Below are 23254 nucleotides of genomic sequence, written 5' to 3'. Positions count from 1 at the left end.
TGCAGGTCCCCGCTGCCTGGGCCGGATGCCTAGGCCAGAGGCGTTAGGCCTGGGCAGGGGCGGAGCCTGCAACCGCGGGGAGCTGGGGGTCCCCTGCCCAGGCCTGACACCTCTGCCGGAGGCCTCAGGCCTGGTCAAGGGGCCGATCCGGTGATTGGTGATCGGAGGGTGATGAGGGTCAACTCCTCTGGCTGAGGCATCAGGCCTGGGTGGGGGGCGGAGCCGGGGATTGGGGGGATATGATGGTCCCCTTGCCCAGGCCTGAAGCCTGGGTCAGAGGCGTCAGGCTTGGGCGGGGGGTGGAGCAAGCGATCAGAGGGAGATGGGGGTCCCCTGCCCAGGCATGATTCCTGGGCCAGAGGCCTCAGGCCTGGGCGGGGGCCAGAGCCAGTGATCGGGGGGAGATGGGGGTCACCTGTCCAAGCCTGACACCTCTGGTGGAGGCGTCAGGTCTGGGCAAGGGGCTGATCAGGCGATTGGAGGGTGATGGGGGTCAACGCCTGAGGGCTCCCAGTATGTGAGAGGGGGCAGGCTGGGCTGAGGGACACTCCCCCACACACACACACCCAGTGCACGAATTTCGTGCACCGGGCCCCTAGTAATAATATAAAAAGAGTAACAAAAATTATTGTTATACTAGAGGCCCGGTGCATGAAATTCGTGCGGGCGGGGTGGGGGGGTGCTCAGCCCAGCCTGCACCCTCTCCAATCTGGGACCCCTCAGGGGATGTCCGACTGCCTCTCACAATCCGAGACCACTGGCTCCTAACTGCTCACCTGCCTGCCAGCCTAATTGCCCCTAACTGTCCCCCTGCTAGCCTGGCCACCCCCAACTGGCCTATTCGCCCCCAACTCCCCCCCCCCACCGGGCCTTGTTGCCCCTAACTGCCCCACCCTACCAGCCTGGTAGCCCCTTACTGCCCTCCCTGCTCACCTGGTCACCCCCAACTGCCCTCCCTACTGGCCTGGTCACCCCTCACTGCCCCCCTCTGCTGGCCAGGTTGTCCCTCACCCTCTCCCCACCCCCCCGCCGGCCTGGTCACCCATGCAGCCTGCTGCTTGGTGGTTTGGTCACCCCTCACTAACCCCCCTGCCAGCCTAGTCGCCCCAAACAGCCTGTTCGGTCGTCCATTTGGTTGCAACGGTCACTTAGGCATACACACACACACACACACACACACACATATACATATATAATTAAGCTATATTATCTAGAAATTCCAAACACAGGCTTAATGAGATACCAAGTAATTCATATTTGGTAGAGAATATTATAACAACACTAGGCATTGTTATTTGTGGTAAAATAGGATCTTTTCTAAATAGAGTCAATGACATAAATGTACTGAGATGCAAGTTGATGAAAGATATTTACCTAAAAAAAAACAAAACAAAACTCTTAGTCTTATCTGATGAATGGTGTAACGCGATGCTACTGCAGGTTCACTTAGCCCTAATTGTACTGATGACAGTATCTTTGTTGGCAGACACCTTTGCCTGATGATCCATTCTTGTGTGGTTTAGAATATGTAAAATATATCACCCTATAGCCTTTGTTAATTGAATTAAACATGAGGAAGACTAAACTGTTCATCATTTCTCTACCAGCCTATCTGACTTTCTTCTTTGGAGGATAAAAGATTGTAGCATTGTCCAAGTTGACTGGGAAGCTGAGAGCACCTTTTAAACTATTGCTGTTTATCTCCTTTCTTAGTATTTCTATCACAAGAGCTGTCCATCACCTTCCTTAGCCCTATATCAACAATATATTCCATTCCCCGCTGTTAAAACTACTGTTTCCTTACATTGTCTTTACCCCTACATCCAAAGATATCTTCTCTACTTAAATTTAGCCCTTTCATTTAGCCAGTCATCATATCTGCTTCAACTGCTTCAAAACCGTTTACCAAACCACCTTTTCTGTCATCTCTGTTTTCTTCAAATTTAGTCATAGTTATTTCCTTTAGCTAATTTAAAATAGTTCTTCCCTCTAATCTTTTTCTAAAATCTTACCATCCTATGTTCAGAATGCCCACTTTTTCCTGAAATATGAAACCCTTTATATTTGTGGTTCTTGAAATTCTACCTTACCTATATGTACATCCCTACCTCACTAAAAAAGAAAGATGGCCCTAGCGGGTTTGGCTCAGTGGATAGAGCCTTGGCCTGCGGACTGAAGGGTCCCGGGTTCGATTCAGGTCAAGGGCACATGCCCAGGTTACAGGTTCAATCCCCAATAGGAAGTGCAGGAGGCAGCCGATCAATAATTCTCTCTCATCATTGATGTTTCTATCTCTCTGCCCCTTCTCCCTTCCTCTCTGAAATCAATAAAAATATGTTTTAAAAAATAATAACAATATAAAAAAGTAAAAAGAAACATGAAAATGTCCTTGGTTTCCCTAATCTAAGCTAATCAATTGAGTTTACATTCAAAATGTGTAGTATGTGCTTAGTACATGGCAGATTACACACATGTATAAAGTCCAACCTGTAAGTTTAAATCTCATTGGGATGGCCAAATACATATCCATGAGTGAAACAAATTTGTACTTATTCTAATGGCGACCTATTATGTAAGTAGTGAGAATAAAACATTGCACAATGAGAAACTATAAGCAGATATGAGAAAATAAACTTACAGGAGTGGGTTGGGATGTTGGAAGTAGATAGTGAGAACATTAACTCACTTGAAAAAAAGGGTATGTTTTGGGAAAAAATAGAAGATAATGATAGATAACAAGAGGCCAAGCTAAGTTTGGTATGTCCTCAAGTACTGGGGAGCCATTAAATGTTTTTGAACCGAATTTAATCTGGCATTGGTGTACAAAATAAATTAAAGAAAGGATCATAATTAAAGAGCCGAAAGGATCCTTAGAGGTAATTTAATCCAACCACTATCAAATAAGCTCAGAAAGGGTATTTATTTCTTAAGCTATTGATAGATTCTGACCATGCCAGAATTCTTTAATCATATTCCACTTGATTGTAACCAATCTATAATATACACTGTCACATTGTACATAGTGCAACTATAGCCCTTATTTATGTATGATGCTTTTTAGTATATTACCGTATCAGTGTACTAGTATTTTATACCTAGATGTGTCGGTGTTACCTTGATTTCTAAATTCTTATGGGCAAGAATTATGTCAGTTTATTTAATGAGTCCACTAGAGGTCACTGTTTTCACAGAGAATGATATTTTTATGTGCTAATGATCAGCATTCTAGAATTCGATATTTTAAAGAGTTTGTGTAGCTATTGCACATATAATAAGCTCAACAGGAATGTGATACTTTAAAGAAAGTCTAGTCAAATATGATACAGGGGTATAACATTCAGAATCTGTTTTCTTTTAAAGCAGGAAAAAATGCTTCTTTTAAATCGTGGCATTTAGTATTTAATGCAGAGATATTTTTATTAGATTAAAAGTGAGTCATCGTAATAAATAATAAATCACATCACAATCAATGATAGTTATCTTATTACTAATATTACTTTATTAATTATTGAATACTTATTTAGCAATAATAATAATTTTAAAATAAGAATAAATTTTAAAATCCACTCAAAGAATTAATACTTTATTGCAATGACTTCTAAAATTTTTGACTACTATAATAAATGCATTTTACATTATGATTCATCACATTCATATAACTGAAACAAAAGTTTTATGAAACAATACTTGTCTTCACTACATGAAAAGCCTCTGATATTTTGTACTCTGTTGCTTTTTAACAATGCTGGTAGCACTGACTTGGTTGGTCCTGATCTGCAGTTTTAAGAGCACTGCTTTGCTGGATCTAGCTTAGGGTTTCTTCTTATACTATAGAAAAGCCTGTTATCGACACTAAGCCTCAGCTTCCTCATTTGTAAAGTAGAAAGTTGCATTTGCGGTCTTAGTTCCCTTTAGTTCTGATGTTTTACAGTTCTCAGTTAGTCTGCTGCTATAGTGAATGTCTTCTAGTAAGGAAAGGTCTTCTTTATAAATATAATAAAAATTTAAATTATCAGCATAAGACTAGGGAAACTTATACTATCTTGTCCTTGTAGGGAAGTCTCTCTCATTTAAGAATTTAGAATAAAAGTTACTTCAGTTTGTGAAGATGAAGACTGATAAAGAATTGGATCAAAGTTTTTAAATTATGAGGAATTGGGGATGCTTTATTCTATGTCCAGGACAACTTGAAGTTGACAACTGCAGGAACACCATGATGTTACACACCATTTGGAAATAGAATACTGAATTTGACAGAGTTTGGTCTTTCTTAGATTACTGTGAAAGCAAATATAAACTTATTCACCAGATTAAAATACTAAAACCTATAGTGTCTCAAAATTTCTGATTGTTTTATACCATATTCTCACTATGACAATAAAAAATGTATCACAAAACATTTAGACAAATTTATGAATTCTAGCTCCATATTTCTGTCAAGGCTTTGAAGTCATAAAGGGCCTTAGAGGTTTTCTAGACCCTCATTTCTATTATTTGGGTATAAAAAAATACATGAAGTATATTAATGTCACGGAGAACAGTAGTGTTTCTCACAAAATGTCTCCTGATGCCCCGTCAGAAACAAAACATTGACCTAGATGGCCTGGGTCCTGATGCAATATGATGCTTCTCATGTTGTGAGTTAGAGACTTTTTACCCACTTGGTGGCCAGAAACAGACCGCATACAGTTTTGTTGCTCTGAGACAGTGTATTCATTTAGGTAGTTGCATAGTTACATTTATAAATTCTGTTTGGTTGACTGCAAGCTCTGACAAATTTTTGAAAGGGAAGTTTCTTGAATTGTAATGGAAAAAATCAGGAGTTAAAACTAAGAAGGACAAATGTTCAGAATCAAATTGTGATTTAAAAGATCCAATTGGTGTGAAAAGAATGGTTAATGCTGACAGAGCTAAAAGCGCCATCATGTGGCTCAGTGTGGGGGATTTTCACACGTACTTCTTGGCAATAAACATAATGTAATCTCAGATGTGCGGAAGCCAAAAACCTCTGCAGAACAATTTCTATAACCTCTTCCTGAACAGCCAACTCTTGCTTGATATACAGAAGAAAAACTTTCTGAAACAAAATTTAACATGTCTTAAATTATATTTGAAAAATTCCCACTACAAGGAGCAATTGTAGCCTGTTGCTTCTGTTGGTTTATCTATAGTATTAAGAGGGTAATATGCTAATTAGACTGGACATCCTTCTGGACATCATTCCGGACATCCTTCCGGATGAAGCCGGGGCTGGAGCACGGGACCTGGGTGCCTGCTGGCAGCCAGAGTGAAGCCCGAGTCCTGGGTGCCAGAGGGAAGCCGGTGCCAGCAGCCAGGGGAAAGGAAGGCCTACTCTCACAAGAATTTTTGTGCATCGGGCCTCTAGTATACGTATAGGGTACATATTCTAAGCGAAAAACAGACATACATACAAACATACATACAAAAGGTTTTTCAGTATGTTATTTCTAGTTTTAGATTTATTTTGCTAACGTTAGTTAATCATCTAATTTATACAATTAATCTAATTTATACTTTAGTAAAATAATATGAAAACATTTATGAAGAACAAGCTTGAAGGGTATTAAATAATACCCTTAACTAACATGATTACTTATTTTTGTTTTATGAATTGAGCATATATCAAGTTGAGAATAATCTCCAGGGCAACAAAAACTTTGAAGGGAATAGAAGATACTTAGAAGACGAATGACATTTTTAACAAACAAAATACTTTTGAATTTCCTTTATTTATTTATTTTATTTATTTATTTTTTTAATCCTCACCTGAGGATATTTCTTCATTGATTTTTAGAGAGAGTGGAAGGGAGGGGGACAGAGAGAGAAACATCGATGTGAGGAAGACACATCGATAAGTTGCCTCCCGCATGCACCCTCTCCAGGGCCAGGGATCGAGCCTGCAACCGAGGTACATGCCCTTGACCAAATCGAATCTAGGACCCTTCAGTCCTCGGGCCAATGCTCTATCCACTGAGCCAAACTGGCTAGGGCAAGCATGTCAAACTCAAAGGCTAACACAGGCCAAATAAACAAGGTTTAAGTTTATGTGGGCTGCAAAAAAACAAAAGCTTCAATTTTCATAAGAAACGTAGGTTTATTTCGATAGAGACATGCTGAATACAAAGGGCTGAAATAAATGAGTAATTGTTAACATAAAATAATAGAACATTTTAATAAAAATTAGTATTTTTCTTGAACATTAACTTACCAGACACTGAATAACTGCACAAATTAAGAAGTGTAACTCAAATAAACCTATTTTTCTTGGTCTCCGAAAGCAAAATATTTACTGTTGCACACACCAAACAAATCAGTACAAGACTAATGACGTGGCAATCGGCTGATAAAATATTTGCTGCTAGTATTAGTGGAGAGAAATGGTAGGCCTGCGCGTAAGGCGCGTAAGGGAAATGAATGCAACACAATTATAGTAATCAGTCATTAGTGAACGTTGTAGTTCGTTATTAATAATTATGTATAACAGGATATTGTAAAAATTAAGTTACAAATTTTTTATTTAAATGTTTCTTACATACCGTTATGTTGGCTGGGCCGCAAAAATATTTGTTGTAGGCTGCGTGGGGCCCATGAGTTTGACATGCTTGGGCTAGGGGCAAAGCTTTTGACTTTCATCTAAGAAAGAATAGCAAAGAAAGAGCAACTTAACTTGGTGCCTCCTTTTTAAAACAGCTCTTAGCAAAAACAAACTGAAGCTCTGTATTGAACTTATTACCTCTTTAAACTTAGTTTATTTTTTGTGTTAGGTACTATTTCTATTTTATAGATTGGGAATCAGGGAGAGTATTAAAATCACTCATAAAATATCTAGAAACAACATTTACTAGTTGTTGTTTTTTTAACCAATAGACAGAAAAATGAAACAAAGGAGATTTGGAAAAGAGGAGCTTGTAAACTGTATTGAGTTTTTACAACAGGGGTTAAGCAAAGGTGGTATCCTCACAATTTTTTGGGGTGTTTTCTGACTTTGATTAGAGGCAGCATATTATCGAAAGAGCTTAGACTTTGAAAGACCTAAATTGAGATCCTAGATTTACTACTTGTTAGCTGTAGTGACTTTAGGAAGTCAGCTAACTTCTGAAAGCTTCCATTTCCTCCTCTATAAAAAGTTATGTGAGGATTAAATGAAATGATATATAAAACCACGTAGCAGAAAGTGTGGGAAGATGAAAAAGTTCTAGAGATGGATGGTGGTGATAGTTGAAGGGCAATATGATTGTACTTAATGCCACTGAACTGTACACTTAAAAATGAAAAATGGTTAAAAGGGTAAAATTTGTTATGTATTTTATCACAATTTTTAAAAATCTACCTACCATATAGTAGGCACTTACTATATTCTAATTTTCCCCTTGCCTTCTTTAGAGATTGAATTTTCTTTTAACTCAGTTTTTTCCTAAAAGAATATCAAATTGTGTAGCTGGAGATTTCTCATAAAACTATCTTGAATTGTATCCATGATTTAGAATAAAGTTACATTTTGATTACCCCATGATTCAGCCATACTTGAACCTCATTATTTGGAACTATTCTGCCTCCAAGATCTTAAAATAAGAGCTTTCCGTCTCTGACCACAACCTCTATCTCATCTACAGCTATCACTCCTAAGTGTGCTTTGTGACCTCATTTTGACCTCCTGCCTCTACCTTAGCTCTGTTCTTCTAGGTTGGCAGACCCTCATTAAATTTGTTTTCTTGAGTTGTACAGTTATCAGTTACAGTATTGTCCTCTCAAGTAATCCCAGATTCTTTTTCCCTTAACCTACTACATGTCCACCTTCACATGTCATCCTTTTTTTCTGAGCTTAGGATGCTGACCATTATTGGGTAAAGTCCTCAAATAAGACCGTTAGTACTTTAGACAAGCTGTCTTACTTAATTCAGTTTTCACAACATCCCTGGGGAAATATTGCTACCTACCATATTGATAGTGGAACTGAGGCTCAGAAAGGTTTAGTGACTCACCCTGAAGGTTTAGTCACTCACACTTAGCTCATATATTGAGTTCAGATTTAAACCTAGATTTGTCTGGCCCAGAGCCTGCCTGCTCTTTTTCCATTCTTTGGCCCTGTTTCCAGTTCATTCTGTCTCCTCTCAACTGTATGCTCATCTGTGTGTTTTTTTCCCTTTGTTTCTTCTCCCTCCCCACAACACCATTGATCCCCTCTATGCTCTCTTCCACCTCCACTTACCCCCCACCATCACCACACTGTTGTCTATGTCCATGAGTTCTCTATTTTTTTTTTTTTTGCTCAATCCCTCTACCACAACCACCCCCAACTTTGTTTCTTGCTAATAACTCTTATACATTCACACCTTTTTTTCTTCTCCTTAAACTTTGAACCTAACCCCCAACTCATAGCGCATAATTTAACCTATTCCTTAACTGAAACAATGAGGGCATCCAGCAGAATCTCCTTCAACATTATCTTCTTTGTATGCTCTCTCATTTCTCTGCCTCTTTGTTGCTAATGTACGACCTCTTATGTTACTGATTCCGTTCTCTTCTCACCAAGACTTTGCTTTATGATTTATTCCTATTTTCTTTGTCTTTAATGCTGTTTTCATATTGATTCTTTCCCCTCTATTTTAAAAAGGAAAAGAATCCTGAAAAATATTCTTTAAATTTAGTATTCCTATAATAACTAGTGATGTTATCGAGAGTTATTTCAGTAGAGTAATGCCTACAAATTCCAGGAGGCAGAGGGTTGATGATTGAATAGGAGATAGGGAATTGAAAATGATGAGTGCAGATTTCTTTAAAGAAGGCTTACATTGAAAGGAGGCAGGGCTGTATGATTAAAGAACAGGGTTTAAAAGATAGAATACATTTACTAAAAGGAAAACATGAAAAAGGAAAGAGGAAAAAGGAGAGGTTTGTGAAGTAAAACATCTAAGTAAAATCCATAGGATTAGCCTCAAATGCCTTACTGTACAAATTATATCTATCTTTATAGACCCAGCTGAATCTGAAGCTTTTCTTCGTTAGCTCAGCAGGAAGTGTTTCAAAATTCTCTAATTTCCTGTGGCAGCTCATATATCTCTCCTGGTACTTATCAAGTACTCTCTTGAATTATGTGATGCAACAGTGTAGTTCTCATGAGCCATGCTGTTGAGTTTGATTCCTGGCTTTACCAATTATGAGCTGTGTGACTTTCAGCAATGACTTTGGTACTCAGTCTTTCTATCTGTAATGGGATGATAGTAGCCGGTACATGATTCTTACAAGGATTAATATTTGTAAAGCTCTTAGAACATGCGTTTTCCTTCTACTAAGTTATACGATCCTTAAGAATCGGTAACTATTCTTTGTGTTACCATACCCCTCATTGTCCATACATATAATAGTTCATAATTTTACATAATTAGGAATTTGTTGAATGATGGAATATACTCTATATTTGCAGGTTAGCCAGTTAGTGTAAGAATCCAATTGAGAACCACTGTATCTGCACATACTTTCTTCCCTACAGTGATACTCAGACCCCAGGATAGGACCAAATGCCAGACAGCTACATGGTACTGAACCTTCATAATTTTAGGCATGAAGACTTGGACCAGGAAATGGGAAAAGAAGAGTGAGAGAACTACAAGTGGAAGTGGGAGAACGTAGTCAACCGGGAATAAAACACAATTGTAAACGTTAGCATATTATTTACGCCAAAAAAAAACTCCTCATGGGAGTTATAAATATCCCTGTAGCAGTCAAGGCTAATCACCACCCAAGCAGTGTCATTTGTTTTCTTTGAGAAACACCAAACCATGGTAGCTTCTATGATTACAGTTTTAGTGAGTGGAAAGAAGTAGGGTAAACAGAATAATTTGGATGATTGGGAAAGGATACTCCTCAATTGGCTGAGAGACTTTAAGGAAGGAGAGAAAATAGATTAACATTTTACTCTCAGGCAACTCACTGCCATTGCCTTATTCTGCCTTTTCCTTTTAAATGTTTTTATTATCTTTCTTGGGGAATTCCTGAACTGCAGGGCAATCTCTAGAGCAGGATGCCAAATACTGGTTTCATCTTGTATAACTAAGAAGAGGATTGCCAAGAGAGCCTGCAGTGCCTCCTATGCTTGAAACTGAACAAAAGATGAATGGGTTATCTAGGTAACAGTTACATGGTTGATGCTGTGATCTTTTAATTATATACAAAAACTAGAGGCTCAGTGCATGAATTCGTGCATGGGTGGGGTCCCTCGGCCTGGCCAGCAATCGGATCAAATCAGGGCTGTCTTGCCCAGTCCCCATCAGGGCATTTGGGGCTGGCTCTCCCGGGGGAGGGACTGCGGGAGGTTGGCTGGCCAGTGGAGGTTGGCTGTGGGAGCACACTGACCACCAGGGGGGAGCTCCTATGTTGAGCATCTGCCCCCTGGTGGTCAGTGTACATCATAGCGACCAGTTGACCCATCATTCAGTCGTTCAGTCGCTTAGCCACATATATATATACATATACATATATATATATGTATATGTATATATATATATGTATATATATATACTAGAGGCCCGGTGCACAGAAATTTGTGCACTCAGGGATGGGGGGGGGGGCTCCCTCAGCCTGGCCTGTGCCCTCTTGCAGTCTGGAACCCCTCGGGGGATAACCACCTGCTGACTTAGGCCCGCTCCCTGGGGGGATTAGGCCTAAACTGGCAGTCAGACATCTCTCTGGCAGCCCAGGAGCCCTCAGGGGATGTCCACTTGCCAGCAGGGAGCAGGCCTAAGCTGCAGTCCGACATACTTAGTGCTGCTGAGGAGGCGGGAGAGGCTCCCGCCGCCACTGCTGTAATGCAGCCATAAGCCTGGCTTGTGACTGAGCAGAGCTCCCCCCGTCGGAGTGCGCTGACCACCAGGGGGCACCTCCTGCATTGAGCGTCTGGAGGTCAGTGTGTGTCATAGTGATCAGTGATTCCCAGTTGTTCTGCTGTTAGGGTCAATTTGCATATTGCCCTTTTATTATATAGGCTAGAGGCCTGGTGCATGGGAGGGGCCAGCTGGTTTGCCCTGAAGGGTGTCCTGGATCAGGGTGGGGTTCCCGCTGGGGTGCCTGGTCAGCCTGGGTGAGTGGCTGATGGCTGTTTGCAGGCTGACCACAGCCTCTTCAGGGTGGGAGTCCCCGCTGGGGTGCCTGGCCAGCCTGGGTGAGGGGCTGATGGCTGTTTGCAGGCTGGCTATGGCCCCCAGCCACCCAAGCACCCAGTGGAAGCTGGCTGGAAGCAGGTATTGGGTTTATTTATCTTCTATAATTGAAACTTTTTGCCTTCAGCAGAGGCCAGAGCCAACCAGGGCAGGCGGGAAGCTTGGCTTCCTCCATCGCCAGGGCAACCAAGCCTCCTGCTTGCTCCAGCTCCGTGGCTGCCAGCTGCCATCTTGGTTGGGTTAATTTGCATATAGTCTCTCTGATTGGCTGGTGGGCGTGGCTGGGGCATAGTGAAGGTATGGTCAATTTGCATGTTTCTCTTTTATTAATATATATATATATATATATATATATATATATATATATATATATATATATACTTGTAACAGATTTTTCTCTGGTTGTCTTTAAATGTTATAACTCAAATGATTTTTGGTTCTAGCTAGCCATTTAGCTTGACTTTTTTTAATTGAAGGTTTTTGTAATATGATCTTCATTGCAGCCCTATTTTGCCCTTTAAATGGAATTTATGCTCAGTGTCTTAGCTTCTCTTTAATGCCTACTGCTTCCTTATATTTACTCTTTTTTTCTAACAATTAACTTTTTAGAGCAACTTTAGGTTCACAATAAAATGGAGAAGAAGGTACAGAGATTTCCCATATGCCTCTTGCCCCCACATAAATCATACCCTCCCCCATTAGCAACCTCCTCCTTCAAAATGGTACATTTATTACATTTGACAAGCCTACATCAACATGTTCTTATCACCCAAAGTACACTCTTGGTTTGGTGTTGTACATTCTATGGGTTTGGACAAATGTATAATGGCTTGTATCCACCATTTATAATATCAGGCCCTAAAAGTCCTCTGTGCTCCACCTAGTCCTTTCTCCCCTCCCTGCCCACACCCCCACAGCTCCTGATCTTTTTACTGTCTTCATAGTTTAACCTTTGCCAGAATGTTATATGGTTGGAATTATTAACAGTATATAGCCTTTCAGACTAGCTTCTTTCACTTAGTGATATGCATTTAAGTTTCCTCCATGTTTTTTCATAGCTTGATGGCTCATTTCTTTTTAGTACTGAATAATATTCCATTGTCTGGTTGTAGCACAGTTTATTTATCCATTCATCTACTGAAGGACATTTTAGTTGCTTCCAAGTTTTGGCAGTTATGAGTAGAGCTATTATAAATATCCATGTGCAGGTTTTTGTGTGGATATAAGTATTCAACTTCTTTGGATAAATACCAAGGCACATAATTTGTGGATTGTATGGTAAGAGTATGTTCAGTATTGTAAGAAAACATTGAATTGTCTTCCAAAGTGGCTCTACTATTTTGCATTTCACCAGCAATTCAGCATTTGATGTGTTCTGGATTTTGGCTATGCTAATAGGTGTGGAGTGGTATTTCATTTTTGTTTTAATTTGCATTTCTCTGATGGCATATGAGATGGAGCATCTTTTCATATGCTTATTTAGAGACCTTCTTTGGTAAGGTCTCTGTTAAGGTCTTTGGTACATGTCTTAGTATATGTTCATTTGCCATATGTATGTATTTCTTTTTTTGAGAGAGAGAGAGAGAAGAAGGGGGGTTAAGAGAGAAAGAGAGAGAAACATCAATTTGAGAAACATCAATCAGTTGCCTCCTGCACACCCCCTACTTGGGGTCAAATCAGCCACCTTTTGGTGTATAGACAACACTCCAACCAACTGAGCCACACCAACCAGGACTCTTTTTCTCTTTTTTTGTTTTGTTTTTAATATGTTTTTATTGATTTCAGAGAGGAAGGAAGGAGAGAGTGATAGAAACATCAACGATGAATCATTAATCGGCTGCCTCCTGCATGCCCCACACTGGGGATCGAGGCTGCAACTCAGGCATGTGCCCTGACCTGAAATTGAACCATGACCTCCTGGTTCATAGATTGATGCTCAACCACTGAGCCATGCTGGCTGGGCTCTTTTTCTTTTTTTATGTATCTTCTTTGGTGAGGTATCTGTGAAGGTCTTTGGTCCATTTTTTAATTGCGTTGTTTGTTTTCTTATTGTTGTGTTTTGAGAGTTCTCACATTTTGGAAAATAGTTCTTTATTCGATATGCCTTTTGTAATTATTTTCTCCTACTCTGTTGCTTGTCTTTTTATTATCTTGACAGTATCTTTTGTAGAGCAGAAATTTTTAATTTTAATGAAGTCCAGCTTATCACTTTTTTTTTTCATGGATCATGTCTTTGGTGTCAGATCTAAGAAGTCATCTAGTTTTTCTGCTTTGTTATCTTCTAGTAGTTTTATATTTTTGCATTTTACATTTAGGTCAGTAATTCATTTTGGGTTACTAGTATTTTTGTGAAAAGTGTAAGGTCTGTGTCCAGATTCATTTTTTGTATATAGATGTCCAGTTGTTCTAGTCCCATTTGTTGAAAAGACTTCCTTTTCTCCATTGTATTTGTTGCCTTTGCTCCTTTGTCAGAGATCAGTTGATTATATTCACACTAGAGGCCTGGTGCATGAATTCATGCACTAGTGGTGTCCCTTGGCCTGGCCTGCAGGATCGGTCTGAAACCGGCCTTCTGACATCCCCCAAGGGGTCCCAGATTGCAAGAGGGCGCAGGCCAGGTCAAGGAATCCCACCGGTGCATGATTGGAGCTGGGAGGTACCGTGGGAGGGCTCCAGGGTGTGTCTGGCCCATCTCGCTCAGTCCCAATTGGCCAGACCCCAGCAGCAAGCTAACCTACCAGTCGGAGCATCTGTCCCCTGGTGGTTAGTGCACATCATAGCAATTGGTCAACCGGTCGACTGTCTGCCCCCTAGTGGTCAGTGCACATCATTGCGAGTGGTTGAGCAGCCTTAGCATATCATTAACATATTACGCTTTGATTGGTTGAACAGCCAACCAAACGACTGGACACTTAGCATATTAGGCTTTTATTATATAGGATGGGTCTACTTCTGTGACTTTCTATTCTATTCTACTTACCTATTTGTTCTTTCTCCAATAATTACACTATCTTGAGTATTATAGCTTTGTAGTAAGACTTGAAGTCAGGTAATGTTAGTTCTTCAACTTTGTTCTTCTCCTTCAATATTGTGTTAACTAATCTGGGTATTTGCCTCGCCATAAAAACATTAGAATACATTTGTTGACATCCACAAAATAATTTGCTGTGATTATGGTTGGATTGCATTGAATCTATAGATCAAGTTGAGATGAACTGCATCTTAACAATATTGAGTCTTCCTGTTGATAAACATGGAATATCACCTCATTTATTTAGTTCTTTATAAACTTACTTTCGTTTAATCCATTTTGTAGTCTTCATAAGGCAGTTTTTCTGAGTCACTTCAGAAGTATGTTACAGTTTTCTTGTTCTCTTGGATTCATTTGCTTTTATATTTGTTCCTTTTTATATCTGGCTTCCTAAGAGCTTTTTTCTCCCCATTTTTAATATCATGATGCTCAGCCAAATGTGATTTCTGTTATTGAATAGCAAAATTATTCCTCAAGTTAAATTAAACAATATGTATACATAGTTTACATCCATACTGTAATATAACTACTTTCTCAGAAATTAGGGCAAAGAGTTTTACTAACCATATAAGGGAAATACAAGAGCTTCTATAATCTCTGCCCTCGAAGAGCTTGTGGTCTATTTAAGAAATCAGAGCAGCACAATTCACCATAGCTAAGATCTGGAAACAGCCTAAGTGCCCATCAGTAGATGAATGGATTAGAAAACTGTGGTACATCTATACGATGGAATACTATGCTGCTCTAAAAAGGAAGGAACTCTTACCATTTGCAACGTCATGGATGGAACTGGAGAGCATTATGCTAAGTGAAATAAGCCAGTCAATGAAGGAAAAATACCACATGATCTCACTCATTCATGGATAATAGAGACCATTATAAACTTTTGAACAATAATAGATACAGAGGCAGAGCTGCCTCAAACAGATTGTCAAACTGCAGCGGGAAGGCCGGGGAGGGTTGGGGGGCAGGAGGTAGGGGGGTAAGAGATCAACTAAAGGACTTGTATGCATGCATATAAGCATAACCAATGGACATAAGACACTGGGGGATAGGGGAGGCTAGGGGACTGTCTAGGGCGGGGGGATAAAATGGACACATATGTAATACCCTTTGTAATACTTTAAGCAATAAATAAAAAAAAAATTTAGGCATAAGGAAAAAAAAGAAATCAGAATTAAATATGAAAAGTAACACATTTAGATAATAATTCTTGTATTAGGTCATAGAAGAGGACATGATTAATATATATTAATTGTACATACTTTGCAATTTAGAGAAGGGAGTGATGAGACAGGGAAGTGATTAGAGAAGGTTAGACAGGGAAACCTTTATCGGGCTCATGGAATTTGAACTTAGTTCTAAAATATTAGTAAATTTTGGGTAGAGATATTAATCCAGATTTCTTGTGGACGAGTTTCATAGTAATTTATCCCTTAATTTTTTATTTAAAAAAATCTTTATATTTTCTAGCCAATGTAATTATAGTAAACACTTGAAAGTGTTTGACATATCAGTTACCTTCAATTTTCTATTTCTGTGTGTTTGTCACAGGCACCCTGATTTTCAGCTGCTACAGGAGGGACAAAGGTATGGTTGAATCAGTATCACTTACCTTCTATATATTCATGTTAATAGAAACATTAAGAGTAAACCAGGTGGTATGAGCTCTTGGACTTCCTGTACTGATGCATTATGTTAGTGCCCATTCTAGCCCACACAAAGAAATATTTGCCTTGTACAGCTTTTTCTTTTCTGATGGTAAGATGATGTGTTTGCTCTGTATGATTTATTGTACAGCTCTTTCTACCAAGAAAGTCTAATTGAACCTGTTGAAATATGACTCAAACACAGCTTCCATCTGAGATAATATGCTGCTTTGTCAACTAGATTGTGCCAATTAACATTTGTTGAAAGGTTTTTATAGTCTTATTTTATAGAATTTCAAAACATTAATGTATCTGTTATTTACAGCATTAATAGAGGTTCCAAGTTGTGATTTTTTTTTTTCTAAAATCCCCTTATGATGTTGCTTTCCCAGCCTTAATCATCTCTCAAAACATGTCCTTTTATCTCGAGAATAAATTTTCCTGGTTATTAGTCACTACCTTAGTTACATGGACTTGAGCCATAAGTGAGAGACACTGACTTATTGATGTGTTTCTTTAATTTATAGCTCACAGTAGTACAGAAAAACATAATACCTTCAAATTCCAGGGGAGAGTCTGAAATATATGAAAGTTTAATTGTTCTATTTTTTTAAAAATTATACTTACAAGAGACAAGTCCCTGATGATATAGTATAGATTCTAACTAAAAAATTATATCTACTACTGAATAAACTTGTCATCTTTTCTCCATTTCCAATCACAACCTTACCTTCAACTCTGTTTTTTTTCTTTTACTCCCAACCCCACATGCTTTTATTAAACTGCTGCATTCTCTTCATTTTTAAAAATCATTTCTAAAAATGTAATAGCCTTTTGGAGGAGCAGTTTTAGGTTTACAGAAAAATTGCACAGAAAGTAGAGTTCCCATACACAATACCCTGTACATGCTTCTTGACCCAGAATCCTCCTCATTTGGATCTTTAAAGTTCTTATCATTGCATTTGCTTAAGAGTAACTGTTCAACATCCTTCTTTACCTCAAGGTTGTATAGACAAAGCTAATCTTTGCCTTCACTCTTTCATAATTCTTAATTTTTTTAAACCTGAAAATTGAATAAATATAGTCAAAGGGAAAACTGTTGTTTTTTATTGTTAGCATTATGTTGTAATTCTAGAGTTTAAAATATAAATATCTTTCATTGATAAATGTTGATTTTTCCAACTTGATTTTTTTATTGTGACTGACTTCCTTGTGTTTTTTATTCTTTGGAACTTTCTGTAGTTAGAACTAGAGTTGAAAAATGTTTAAACATCTCTTTTTATATTTATACTAGAGGCCCAGTGCATGAATTCATACACGGGTGGGGTCCAGCTGGCCCTGCCCCAATCAGGGCGGATTGGGGCTGGGCCTGTCGGGAGGAGAAGATGGTGGGAAGTTGGCCGGCGAGCCCGCCCCCATCAGGGCTGGGCTGGCTTGGGGGAGGGGCCTCGGGTGATAGGCTGGTGGACCCTGCCCCCAATTGGGGTTGGGGGCAGGGCCGGCCATAGGAAGGGGCCGTGGGTGGTGGGCCAGCAGGCCCCGCCCCCAAATGGGGTGAGGGGTGCCAAATGGGGGCCAGTGGGCTGGAGCAGGGGCCATGGGTGGATAGCTGGCTGGCCCTGCCTCTGATCAGGGTGAGGGGGCTGATCAGGGGCAGGGCCAGCCAGGGGGAGGGGCTGCAAGCTAATCAGCGTGGTAGGGGTCCATAGGGGGTGGGGCTGGTCTGGGGGAGAGGCTATGGGCCGATCAGGGTGGTGGGGGCACATGGGAGGGGCCGGCCAGGGGGAGGGGCTGCAGGAGGTTGGCCAGCCAGCCCCGGCCCCTATTAGGATGTGGGGTGCAATCAGGGGCGGGGCAGCTGGGGGAAAAAGGGGGATGTTTGGCCAGCCCCCCCCCTCCCTCGCCTTTGGTCATGGTGGGAGAGTCTGATCAGGGGCAGGCCGGCCGGGGCTGCGGGAGGTTATCCGGCCGGCCCCACCCCTGGATCGGGCTGGTTCACTGGCCACAGTGGGCATCATAGCAACTGGTTGTTCCGGTCGTTATGGCGTTATGGTCACTAGCTTTTTGTTTATATAGATCTTTCAAAGCTTAAACAAAGCTCCCTATAATGTGTGTGTGTGTGTGTGTGTGTGTGTGTGTGTGTGTGTGTACATACATATATATGCTTGTTTGAGAAACCAGTAATGAAGTTTTCAAAAGAAAACCTTTTTTAAAAAAGGATATATGAAACAGAATGGAACAGATTAAAATAAAAAATAGTTCAGTAGGTTGTTTTTGTTATTGTTGCTGTTATTCTTATTTATTTATTTATTTTGAGAAATGGGAGAAAGGGAAGGAGGGAGTGGAGAGAGAGAGAGAAAAAGAGAGAAAGAGAGAGACAGACAGACAGACATTGATGTGAGAGAGAGACATCGATTGGTTGCCTTCCACACTCACCCCAACCTAGCGGGGTTGAACCTGAACCCAGGTACGTGCCCTTGAACAGGAATTGAACCCGTGACCCTTCGGTGCTCAGGCCAATGTGCTAATCACTGAGCAACACTGGCCAGGGCTCTTTTAACATTTTTAAAATAATTAGGGGTAAAGAAGATAATTATATCAAATAAATAAGAACTGAAGAAATGTAATTATAGCTTTCTTCTGAAGTGTGTGTGTGTGTGTGTGTGTGTGTGTGTGTGTGTGTGTACAGGCTTATATAAGCCTATAAATAAGGCTTTGCATAGGGAATAAAAATACCTTGAAAGGTACAAAGTGTAAATACATGGGACATTCTGCTTTTCTGTTACAGTTAGTTTGTTTCTTTTCTTCTACAGTGGCCATTCTGGAGAAGAAGTACAGTTATGCAGTAAGACCATTAAAACATCAGATGTTGACAATCCTGGCCATATTGAGAAGCAATATGAATCTAATTCTTCTAGCATTCATAGTGATAGTAGCAGTGATAATGAGCAAGACTTTGTTTCCTCCATTCTACCAGGAAACAGACCAAATGCAACGGGTACAAGGCAACAGCTGCACATAAAAAGCATCATGAAAAAGAAAGCTCGTCAAAAATCTAACTTCAAGCAAAAAGACAAAAAACAGGCAGTAATAAGTATTACTGAGCAGTTAGGCAATTGCAGATTAGATAGTCAGGAGAAAGCTGCTACTTGTGAACTTCCTTTACAGAAAGAAAATACTCAGGTTTCTTTAAATAGTCCTTCGAGAGAAAACTTAGATGCTTCAGAAATTCCTGAAAATAAATACAATAGTTCAGAAATAACTTTAGTAGGCATAAGTAAGAAAAGTGCTGAACATTTTAAGAGGAAATTTGTCAAATCAAACCAAGTTTCTAGGTCAGCTTCTAGTTCAGTGCAGGTGTGTCCTGAAGTTGCGAAGGCAAACTTACTTAAAGTTCTGAAGGAGACTTTGATTGAGTGGAAGACAGAAGAAACTTTGAGGTTTTTGTATGGCCAGAATTATGCTTCTGTGTGTCCAAAACCCTCTTCAGGCCCTCTGGTTAAAGAAGAAGAGCTTGATGAAGATGACATAAACGCTGACCCAGATAGTCATTCCCCCACCTTGCGGGAATCTCAGGACAGCTTGGATGAGTCTTTGCCTTTCAGGGCCTCAGATACAGCCATTAAACCACTGCCAAGTTATGAGAGCTTGAAAAAGGAAACTGAAACATTAAACCTAAGGATCAGAGAGTTTTACAGAGGACAGTATGTTTTAACTGAAGAAACCACCAAATCACAAGACTCAGAAGAGGTACGTCTTAATGGTGATGAGTTTTCTATGTTGCCAACATATGGAATACTCATCATAGCAAATTTTAGAGCAGGAAGAAAAATACTGGAGATAATTGTTAAATTTTCAGAAGACTTTTTTAGTTTGTCAGTCTTTTCGTTTAAAATGCCATTTCCAGTAATGGCATTACTATTTTCCAAATAAGTTGAAGTTTGCCCCTGAAAATTTTCATAAATGTGGAACATTTTTCTGTAATGTAGAAATAGGCTCAAATTGTGGGGCAGAATTTTCTTTAAACCTAGCTCTTCATATATGTAGAACCTCTGAAGAGGCTTGTTTTTTCTTCATTTATATGGATTATTTCCGATTTCTACATGGAATACATATCTTTGTGTTATTTTCAGTGGGACTGTATGCAGTGGAGTAGACTTACTAGTTGAATGATAAAATATTTGTGTAATATTTGGCAAACATGCCCATTTAAAATATTATAAATGAAAATATATTAAAGGAGACTTACTGGGAAATAATAATATAGAAAATGGAAATAGCACATTCAGGCAAGACTTAGATTTGAATATCTGCTCTGTCATTTACTAGCTGTATGAAAAGTTAGTTCTTGAGTTTGATTGCTTATCTGTAAATGGGATCATAAGTAGCTTCCCTTGCTTAATTAGTTACATGTTTTAAAGATAACATATATAAAGCATTTATCACAGTGCCTGTCATATAATTGGTACTCTGTAATAGCAATTATATGTGGAGACTGAATGTATGCCACTGAGGGTTAGGGAGATTTTTCAGTATTTCTAATACCCCGTTTTGGTTGATGTGTAGTTTGGGAAATGAAGCCATTTGATATGAAGAGGAGTAGGCAATAGTCTGGTTTTAACCACAAAACTTTGTTACTAAAGATTTCTGAGTAAATGTGGCTGTAAAAACATTTGGAGATTTATAAAGAAGGTGAAAGTGAAAATATAGTAAAAATTTAGAAATATTTTATATTTCTAGAGAATATTACCAACTCAGTACTGTATTCTTAGACAGTATCTATAACTTTTATCTTAAGTATGGAGAAACATTGATTTCTGTCAGCTGCATAAACCTATCTTAGTACATAACTTGTTTTAATCATTTTTGTGCTTATAAGCCTTAAGAAGGAAAAATTAATCCCTGAAATTTGACTGCTCCTCCGTTGCATAACGTTTTAGAACTTTTCCATTGAAGTATAACTCGATGCTGTAGCTCATTGAATTATCACAAATGAGCACTACCCAGGACAAAACTAAACCAGAGCCACACTATATCTTTTCCTGACCATTACCTCTTTCCAGAATGAATGACTATTATAATAGCACAGATAAGTTTTGCCAATTTTGAACTGTATATAAATGGATTCACACAGTATATATTCGTTGGTGTCCAATTTAGTTCATGCAACATTATGTTTGTGAATCACTTGTGTTGTTAACTCTAGTTTTATTCTTTTATTGCTACATAGTATTCCATTATAGCAATGTACCACAATTTATTTATATTAATGAGCATTTAGGCTGTTACAGTTTGGGGCTATTATGAACTGCTGTATGAACTTTCTTATATATGTCTCTGCTAATGTGCATGCATTTCTGTTGGGTATGCATCTAGGACTAGAATTTCTGGGTCATAATGTATGGGTATACATGCAACTATACTAGATAATGACAAATATTTTACCAAAATGGCTGTGGCAGTTTATATTCCCCTACCATACTATGAGAGTTTCCATGACTCCACACTTTCACAATACTTGATATTGTTAGTTTTCACCATTCTGGTGGCATTGCTTTTTGGTTACATTTCTCTGATGATTAATGAGTTGAGCACTATTTCATTTGCTTATTGACCATTTGGATAGTCTCTCTTGTGAAATGCGTTTTTTTCCCCATTTACCTATTGAATATATGTAGGTTTTTTTGTTTTTTGTTGATCTGTAGGAATTCTGTATGTATTCAGGACTCAAGCCCATTTTTATTATTTTTTTAAAAATATATTTTATTGATTTTTTACAGAGATTAAGGGAGAGGGATAGAGCGTTAGAAACATCGATGAGCGAGAAACATTGATCAGGTGCCTCCTGCATACCCCCTACTGGGGATGTGCCTGCAACCAAGGTACATGCCCTTGACCGGAATCGAACTGGGGACCCTTCAGTCTGCAGGCCGACGCTCTATCCACTGAGCCAAACCAGTCAGGTCTCAAGCCCATTTTTAGTTAATGTGTATTGTGAATACCATCTTCTACTCTGAGACTTGCCTTTTCAGTCATTACTGGTGTCTTCTGTCTAGTTTATTAATTCCTCCTTTTAGTGACTTCTTTAAGAAATCTTTACCTAGCCCAGGTTATTTAATATTCTAGAATCTATGTTATTTTTCCTTTCACATTAAGATCTACAATTCATCTGGGATTGATTTTTGTTTATGGTGACAAGTGTATTATTTCCTTTTTGGGAAATGTGTGCACATCAAAGTTTGAGAAGCACTATTGATTTTTTTTTTTTTTTTTTGGTTGTTTGCTCATTCCATCAGTTAGAGAGGTAGGTCAAAATCTGTCACCATAATTATGGGTTTATTTATTTACTTATTTATTTACATTGTTTTTTAAATCCTCACCCAAGGATATTTTTCCACTGATTTTCAGACAGAATGGAAGGAGGGGGAGAGAGAGAGAAACATCGACATGAGAGACACACATCAGTTGGTTTCCTCCCCTCTCCACCACACACTGCTCTACAGGGGTTGGGGATCAGACCTCCAACCAAGGTACATGCCCTTGACTGGGAATGGAACTGGGACCCTTCAGTCCATGGGCCAGCACTCTAACCATTGAGTCAAACTGGCTAGGGCTAATTATGGATTTATTATTAATAATCCTTTTAGTATTATGAATTTTACTTTTAATATTTTGAGACCACATTATTGGTTGCAAATGTAAGATTGTATACCTTCCTGGAAAATTAAACTTTTAGCATTATGGAGTAACCTTTCTCTACATTGATTATTTTTCCCCTTAAAGTCTACTTTGCTAACACTATCATTCTTTTATTAGTATTTTCAAGGATTATCTTATTTTAAATATAGGCTGATCATCTTATCCTTTATGGGGAGGATTTAGTCCTTTTACGTTTAATGTCATAATTGATATGATGTTTGGTTTTAAACCTATCATCTCACTTGTTCGTTGCTTGCTGCATTCCACCTATTCTGTGTTCCTCTTTCTTTCCTATTTTGCTCTCTTTGTGTTAAATATCATTAATCCATTTTTTACCCTACATTAGCTTCTTATACATTCTTTTGCTAATTAATAAGTGGTTACTCTAAAAATTAAAATCTGAGTCTTTGCCTTATTAAAGTCTAATGTCATGTAATACTTTTATTCCTTCCTGGACAATTAGAACTTTAGAACTATAACTCAGTTTACCTGCTCTTTACTTATGTGTTCTTGTTGTGTATTTTTGTTCTCTTTATATTTTCAGTTCTACAGAATTATTTATAGTCAATATTCAGTTGGTTTTGTCTAATTAATTACTCTTTCATTATTTTACTGAATTTCTTTTCTTTCATCTGGAATCATTTGCCTTGGGCCTACAGAATATCTTTTGTTTCTGTTAGTGCCATTTTATAGTGATT

General features: G+C 39.0%; 1 protein-coding gene across 1 annotated transcript in view; it reads left to right on the top strand.

The window, feature by feature from the left end:
• Positions 1 to 23254, top strand: part of RPAP2 (RNA polymerase II associated protein 2) — a 99508-nt gene that overhangs the window by 15047 nt on the left and 61207 nt on the right. The window contains exons 7-8 of the mRNA XM_081087759.1: positions 15763 to 15798; positions 18671 to 19607. Of these exons, the coding sequence (XP_080943885.1) occupies positions 15763 to 15798; positions 18671 to 19607 (973 nt within the window). The remainder of the gene's footprint in view (positions 1 to 15762; positions 15799 to 18670; positions 19608 to 23254) is intronic.

This window comes from Myotis nattereri (genome assembly GCF_964212035.1).
Source record: "Myotis nattereri genome assembly, chromosome: 3".
In the NCBI taxonomy this organism is placed as follows: domain Eukaryota; kingdom Metazoa; phylum Chordata; class Mammalia; order Chiroptera; family Vespertilionidae; genus Myotis; species Myotis nattereri.
This window is presented reverse-complemented; position numbering and strand designations above follow the sequence as displayed.